Genomic DNA, 7,947 nt, shown 5'->3' on the forward strand with positions numbered 1-7,947 from the left:
CACACAACAAATACGCACTAACACATATACACAATCAATTTAAATAGAAAACATATATGTATATGTGTGTTTTTATTTACATTTATACATTTATACATACATATGTATGTATGTAAGCATATGTATATACATATATATGTGTGTGTGTGTGTGTGTGTGTTTCGATGTGTGTGATATATCTATCTATATATTTAAAAGTGACCATAGCTTATCACCCATCTCGGCACATTAAAATTTATTCAAAATTAATTAAATTATGTCGATGTTTGTATTTACATTTTTAAATACATGTATATATGTATAAGTATATGTGTCTATGTATAGGTATATGTATCTAAAACATAATATTGTATATACTATATATTTACATATGTGTATGTGTGCGTGAGAGAGAGAGAGAGAGAGAGAGAGAGAGAGAGCGCTTCTATGTGTGGGAGAGTGTAAGAAGAGAGGAAGTGTGTGCATGTGTTTGTGTGAGAGAAAGAGAGAGAGAGAGAGAGAGAGAGCAAGTGTGTATATGTGTGTGCATGTGTGAGAGGGAGAGAGTTCCAACATTTGAGAGTGTGTGTACGTGACACAAAGAGGGAGAGGGTCATGTGTATGTGCATGTGCATGTGTGTGTGTGAAAGAGAGAGAGAGGGAGATGGTTGTAGAGAGGGAATAGTTCTTTTCTGGAACCTTTGCAGCAATGAGTTAATATACAATGGAAAGGTGTTCTAAGGTCTACGTGATACAATGGTATTAATATACTTCCAAACTGGGCAGGCCGAATGTGCTGGCTGGCCGGACATCGCAGCAGTGACCATAAATTGCCGTTCCCAAATTGCTAGGTTTTCTCAATGGCTTCTTCGGACCACTGCTTCCAGCCTCCCCTTCCAGCTGCCCAGCTCGACTCCTTGGGCGGCGTTGAGCGATGGGACGAACTCCAGGTGTACGTTACGTCCTCTCCTTCCTCGACTGCTTCATCAGCGGTTGTCCTCGTGTCTGATATCTTTGGCAAGTTCCCTCTCTCTGTTTTTTTGTAGAGAAGAAAGAAGAAGAAGAAGCTTTTAATATCTGGGGAATAATCCCCACCGCTGTTTTTGAGAGCGGCAAAGAGATGATTTTTAACATTCTGGCCAAGCAACATGTGTATGGAATGGGACTTGGGCTCCTTAACTACTGCGGATAACGAGAGAGAGAGAGAGAGAGAGGACAGAGTGTATGAGGCGATCCGTAAACCGCTAAGCCAGCACGAGAGAGAGAGAGAGAGAGAGAGAGAGAGAGAGAGAGAGAGAGAGAGAGGACCACAAGGGGCTATGAGTCCTTGAAGATCCCATATACAGCATGCATAGTGGGATATAAACACAGAAACATCTTGTTACAAAGTAGTCCAAAAGAAAGAGGCAAACCTTTTGAATCCAGCATCGAGGATAGTGGGTGAAACCATGATTGACAAATGTATGACTAGAGACCTAGGGTGTGCACACGAGTGAGGAGTATGCTATAATGATGTAATTTCCTTGCTATTTTTTAAAAATTGAGACATCTATCTACTCTTTGCTTATGACTTTGTTTGTGCACTCACCAAGTGTTAGTAACTATAACAAAAGCTATTCCTTATCTACTTCCGTGCACACACTCTCCTTGTATTGATTAGTTGAAAGTGGGTCTTTGCACTGGTGTTTTAGCCTTTTCACTACAGTTGGATATATGAAGGTATAAATAGATATTTCGAAGCTTGAAGATTCAGAGGGTGCACTGTGTGACAATTGGAACATGGTGTTTTTGCAGGTTGGAAGGCCCCTTTGTTTAGGTATGCGCTTTTTGTTCTGTCTTTAATATTTAGAAGGGCATTAGTATGTCCATCTTAGCGTTTGCTGTTGATGTTAAGGTCCCTATGGCAATTTGTAATTGTTTGTGTGTAAGAGGAAGGGTTGCACATGCCTGCCTGTGCGGCCTTTGAGGCATAGCTGGAGGACGTTTGCTGGAATGGGCAGATTTGCTGACGTCATGGGTGCTGGGAGGCGGCTAAGTCAGGAGGTTGGAATCTGCCTGTCCCATCCTGCGGGAGGTGGCGATTCCATGCCAGCACTATGGGTTTTTTTTTTAGCAGGTTGGTTGTTAGGGAAGTTTTTTCAACTTCTTATCTTTTCAGATAGAAGCTACTTGTGAGAATGATCATTGGCCAGCATAAGGCTGGTCAAGCATCCTCTGTCTCTCTCTCCATGCCACCAAAGTAGGACCCCTAACCTAGTGAGACAACAGGTACAGCCCCTGTAAGGCACTTACAGTGATGTTGAGAGTGAGTTTTTGTTTTGTTTTGTTTTTTTTGGATGGGGGGCGCTCTCTTTGCAACCACTTATTGGCAAACCAGGCCGGTCTGCTCTGATTGTGAGTTGGTTTATGCAAATTCTTTCTATCTTAACTGTGCATTTGCCCGATCACCTACTCCGTGTGTGTTTTCTGTAGCACTAGTCTTCATCTTGGTTGAGTCTGCCCTTTACCTTCAGAGAAGTGAGAAACTCAGTATGATGGTTTATTTTGTCTACCTAAGTGGGCATATCTATATGTGTGAACTGATGCTAATGACGTGAGTGGGGATGTGATAGCATGTAGTCTATGCTATGCTTGATGAAGTTAATGATTTGAAGCTTTGTGAATAGTCTCTGATAGAGTTAAATTGCACTTTGGTTTTTATTAGTTTTGGGAAATAACCTGAACTTTCCGTTGGTATACCAATGGGCTTCTAGCTACTTGACCTGTGGAAGGTGCTCACAAGGAATCAGATGCAATTGGAAATGCTTGACTGATCTGCTGCTTTTCCGGCTGTATCTGAAAGCTGGATCTGTTACTTTTTGGATTGGTTTTATCATATTTTAGGGCTCACAACATGGGCTGATTCTTGAACAAAACCCTAAACCTACATGACACATACATCTAAGTGTTGGAGCTCATGCATGTGACATTTCCTCCCTCTTATCTCGGAACAGTGGAAAGAGCGATCATTCTGGATGCTACATGTGGATGTGGATTTAAATCGGGTTTAGATGTGGTTCTTGAACTGCTATTGGAATACAATCTAGAAAGTGCCATTAAAAGTTATGGTAGGGACATGTCAAATGCATGAGCTCCATCACTTACATTGATGTGTCATGCTATTGGTTAGGGTTAGGCTTAGGGTTTCGCAAAAGAACGAGCCCATGTTGTGATCCTGAACTATAAAGGGTTAAAAGAAGCTTTTAAGTGTGAGGTGCTTAGAATGGGCAAGAATAGGGTGCCCACCAAATTGTGAATCAAAATAAGGCAAGTTAGATAACGTAGTTGGCCTACTTTTTTTAATGAATTGGTCTTCTCTTGCCCCATTGTATACATTTTCTGCATGTCTTTGGAGCGGGGAGCCAAGGTAGTGGAGGTTTGTTGCGAATAGCGTATTCAGCTGTAAGGGACTCCTTCCAAGGATCACCTAATATATAGGCATTATCAAGATCAGTACAAACAAAGAAGGGTGCATGCAAGCTCACCATCCAATTGTAGTTTCATGTTGGCAAAGCTCCCTCGAGCCAGGGGCTAAGATTCCACTCCAACGAGTCCATGCCAGTTAGCCCTAGTGCCCCATACCACCAATGCTTGCCCATAGGGGCCCTCAGCAAGACTACTTGTGATCTGTCATGTCCATGGCAAGAGGAAGCCTCTTGGTCCAGATCCAAACCACAATGAATCAATAATAATCCAAGACTCACTTATATAGTGCTTATTAGTGCCATAAATAATATGGGGGAGTGGGGGTAATGGCATGGCTCCGCGGGGGGGTGAGGGGGGGTGTAGACGAGACATCCTTGCTTGCAAACTTGAGTGATGATGAGAAGAACTGGGTGGAGGTGGTGAGATGGCTTTAGCTGCTGATCGCTCCTCCCCTTCTTCTCGGTGCCACACGTGCTATTGATTGCTTCTTTACAAGCTGTCAGTTTGCTGCAGCCGAGCTAGTCATTATGCTATAGGTTGGACAACATTGACATCTATCTACGAGTTTTCTCCCACGGAGAGTGTCCAGTATGGGCACACTAGTATCATGTGTGAACCCGGAAAACTAGTATCGTGACTGTTTACTTCAGTGAAGGGCGGGAAGATTTTCTCTAGGGACATCAATTAAGAAGGGCTCTTCTCTGACCCCTTGTTTGGTATCTGTATTCATGCCTGGTGCATTTATGGAAAATCTGGCTTAAAAGCTTGTGGAACATTGTACCAATAAAATACTCCAATAGTATACTTGGTATTGGGGGGGGGGGTCGGCCTGAGTTTGGTGTTACAGAGCATCTTTCTATTTTCAGTTTCGTCTATTGTATTGAGCTGTCATAAGGATCTTATGTGTTGCTAAATCACAATACGGTGCCCAATACGAGCTTACACCTTGAGGGGTGTATTACATTGGTATCAGAGTGTGGCTGTTCATCTACTGGTTCAAATCCCAAACCTTGTATAGTATGTTTTCTCTGATCACAAATCGGAGTGGCATAGCGTAAAGTGCTTTGACAAGAATGTGGAGGTCTATGGTTATATTCTCACCACTGTGGCTTTGTATTAGATGTTCCCCTTTTAGCGGCATGTGCACACTAGATGTTTACATGTGGTGGGCCGCCCTGTTATCTTCAGTGCCTGTTGCGAGCGTACTCGTGCACCCAAAAAACATCGGCATGTGCCCACTCGTGCAGTTGCACAGGTGTCCACTGGTCTGAAAAGCCAACCTCAGCCTCATTCCTTCTCGTCATTCTTAAGTTCTGTTTCTTATTATCCTTATGTTAACTGTTCCAAAATTGGTGCCTCTTTGTGTAACACAGGAAGCTTGCAGATAAGGTTGCAGCAGCAGGCTTTCTGGTTGTAGTGCCAGACCTTCTATATGATGACCCCTATGACCCTGTGCGCACAGAGAATCGTCAGGAATGGTTGGCCAAGCATCATCCGGAGGGAGTAAAATCCAACTTCACAATTTACATGGGTTTCGTGAACAGCACAAAGTATTATCTATTACTGACAATAGTCTGACTGTGGTAATTATGCAGAAACCAATGGATGATTTCAAGAAGATTGTAAACATGCTACAAATGAAGGGAATTATGGCAATTGGAGTTGCAGGATTTTGTTGGGGAGGTATGAGCCTTGAGGCGCTACTGTCAAGTAAACTTGTTAAGAGATTTGTAGCTTTTCGTTCAAGGATTTTCTTGCTGAGTTGCCTGACATTTTAATGGATGACACATGTAGCCAAGATTGCTATCAGCTCAAGAGGGAGTAGCATTAAAGCAGTTGTGCTTCTCCATCCTTCTCGAGTCACCACAGAAGATGTTAAGGGTGAGCTCATACATATGTTTTACAAAGAGAGAACGAGAGAGGGGATGTCTGGAATGATTATGATGCATGTGTATTTGGGTGGATTTACGTGTATATGCATGGGTGCCTATGTATGTGTTGCATGTATCGATGGATGTACGTATGCATGTATGGGTGTATGTATGTACTATGAATGCACGTTTACGATATGTAGTATTTGGGTTTAAGCTTTGCATGCTGTATGTATAAGTATATGTATGTATTTGAGTTTATGCTTGCATGCGGGCGTTCATTTATGCATGTTGTATGTATATGTATGTATTTGAGTTTCAGCTTGCATGCTTGTGTTGTATGTCTATGTTTGTGCATGCATCGTATGTACGCTTGCATGTAAGTAAGTTTAAGCCCTCATTGGTTTTCTCTTATGTATGTTTATTTTGAGTTAAACCCCTCATTGGGTATTCTTTGCAGCTGTCCAGGTTCCCACTGCAATTTTAGCAGCTGAAATAGATACGTCAACACCTGTTCATGTTATTGAAGAGTTTCGAACAATTCTGAAAAATGAAGCAGGGGTAATGTGTTGGACTAGCCCAGGTCTCTTTGTTTCTTAACATTGACTGTCAAAGTTAAAGCTAGAAGTGATCTTGTTCCATTTTGTGGCATTCTTTTTCTCTTACAGTTTATGCACTCCACAGGTTGAGCATTTTGTGAAGATTTATCCTGGAGTCCAACATGGGTGGACTGTGCGCTATGATCCACTTGATGAACAAGTTGCCAAGCAAGCAGAAGCTGCTCATGATGATATGATCTCTTGGTTTCAAATGTGTATGCAGGGAAGTGCATAGCATTATTGGCTATTAGAAGCCTTTGCTTTGCTTCCATGTATGTGAGAAAGGAGGGAGTACCCTTTTGGTAGGACATAATATACCATAGAAACAAGGACCACAGTTATGCAGGCAAGTGTTGTATGGTTCAAAATTCTTCGCAACTAGATAAGATGAATTGCAAGGAGAACAAAGAAGAGTAAGCTCGATCACTCTGAGTGATCGAGCTAAGTTCTGGGATCTCACAGTACAAAAAAAGCTATGCAATGGGAAGAATCTAAATAATAATGTCATATAGATAGAGAGTATTTAAGAGGCTTCAGTTTGCTACCTTGTAGGTAGTAGGCATGTTTGTGTTGTGGGCAGAGAAGGCACTCATAAGGATGAATGAACGTTCGCCTTTCCGCAAGGCCAATTCTGACTGAATCTTGACATAGATTTGAGGGCCTGCACCCTCATGAAGCTAGGGTCTGGTACTTAGCAAAATCAAGCTGTGTGTTCGCTTGTGATCACCTCCGCATGTAAAAGCTTTGCACAGTTAGTTTACAGCTTAGTGTTGGTGAGAATCTTCCTTCGGATCAGCCGGGGAGAATCTTAGGTTAGCTTAGTTGGTAGTCAGATGAACTGGAGGTCTTTTGAGACCTCACAGCGAGCTTCTCCGCAACCTTCTTGGCTAAGACGTCCACCTTGTCCTTCTTGTCCTTGCATTTGCTGTTCTTGCTGCACCTGGTGTCCTCAGCATCTGACTCAGATTCTGAGTCTTCTGATTCCAACTCGCTTCCAGAGTTGTTTGAAGAGTAATACTTCTTGAGTTTTCTTTTTTTTTGGTATTCTTTTCCAAGCCTATATTTCGATCTGCTAGTTTAGCTGCTTCCATGAGCCCATCAAACCCCCTTCATGGTCGATGTTGGTGGCTGTGACCGTCGCCTTCAGTTTCTTGTTGAGATCGTAGTCCACAAGAACCGCTTTTGATGGTCTGTCTTCAAGGGGGAGAGCCTTGCATGTAGAGTGAGGATAATCTTCCACTAACAACTTATGTTTCTGACTTCTTAGCTTGTCTTGTTTTTCAGGGTTAGTTTTGACAGTCCCGAATCTTTTGAGGAATGTCTTTTTCAGTGCATGGAAGGTGTAGAAGTAGTCCGTGTCATTTTGGGATATACCCGTTCATTTGGTATATCTTCGAACGTGGCCTAGAACTAGTTCCGCTTTCTTTCATTTGGAACATGGGCACGAGGGTGATTCACCTTCCAGACAGTCTTGAATTTCATGATGTGTGTTAGGGTCTTCAGCCTTCTTTTTCCCTTGTAGGTGGGGAACTTGTTTCCTCCTTGGTTAGCTATTAGGTGCTGATTAATGTTTGGGAAGAATGGGACCTTTTGCCAAGGCTAGCGAGGCGTGCTGCCGCTGCAGTTGATTATGCACTAAGTGGGCAACTTGCTGTTGCTTCTGCAAGAAGTTGCACCCCTCCCCTTGTGAAGTGCTATGCTAGAATGTTGTCTTAGTGAGAAAAATGGTGAGAGTGAAACCAGTAGGATCGGCAAAGTGTTGAGGGTCAATCCGATGGGCAAGAGAGTCATTGGTTGAAAGCAAATTTGTCAATGTCTAAGCCCAATGGTTACTTAACTCACAAGCTCATAGATTGAATACAAAGAAACAAAAGTTCACTCACTTGCTCACTTAGATAGTACACAATGATTGATTAGAGGATACACACAGAAACACAAAAGTTTACTCACTTGCTCACTTAGATTGTACACAATGAATGATGTTCACACTCTATTACTGCGTTTCTCAAACTAGTACAATGCTACTCTTTCAA

At 42.5% G+C, this 7,947-nt stretch overlaps 1 protein-coding gene across 2 annotated transcripts; it reads left to right on the forward strand.

The window, feature by feature from the left end:
• Positions 1 to 776: 776 nt before the first annotated feature.
• LOC147636245 (endo-1,3;1,4-beta-D-glucanase-like) lies at positions 777 to 6,441 on the forward strand. Of its 2 annotated transcripts, XM_086801678.1 has the most exons (7): positions 777 to 996; positions 1,774 to 1,795; positions 4,818 to 4,947; positions 5,040 to 5,127; positions 5,239 to 5,325; positions 5,776 to 5,876; positions 6,000 to 6,441. In XM_086801678.1, the coding sequence occupies exons 1-7, from the start codon at positions 840 to 842 to the stop codon at positions 6,147 to 6,149; spliced, it is 735 nt and encodes a 244-aa protein (XP_086657804.1). In that variant the 5' UTR covers positions 777 to 839; the 3' UTR covers positions 6,150 to 6,441. The 2 variants fall into 2 exon arrangements, with proteins under 2 accessions (XP_086657804.1, XP_086657805.1); XM_086801679.1 differs by lacking the exons at positions 777 to 996; positions 1,774 to 1,795 and adding an exon at positions 1,802 to 2,095.
• Positions 6,442 to 7,947: the final 1,506 nt, after the last annotated feature.

This window comes from Cibotium barometz, chromosome 8, assembly GCF_041138505.1.
Source record: "Cibotium barometz isolate CiBa-2024 chromosome 8, ASM4113850v1, whole genome shotgun sequence".
Taxonomy (NCBI): domain Eukaryota; kingdom Viridiplantae; phylum Streptophyta; class Polypodiopsida; order Cyatheales; family Cibotiaceae; genus Cibotium; species Cibotium barometz.

Coding starts and splice junctions, on each gene's coding strand:
- LOC147636245 (XM_086801678.1), top strand. CDS start 840: ATGGCTTCTTCGGACCACTGCTTCCAGCCTCCCCTTCCAGCTGCCCAG. Junction 5,128..5,238: donor TGCAGGATTTTGTTGGGGAG/GTATGAGCCTTG, acceptor TGACACATGTAG/CCAAGATTGCTATCAGCTCA. Junction 5,326..5,775: donor CACCACAGAAGATGTTAAGG/GTGAGCTCATAC, acceptor TATTCTTTGCAG/CTGTCCAGGTTCCCACTGCA.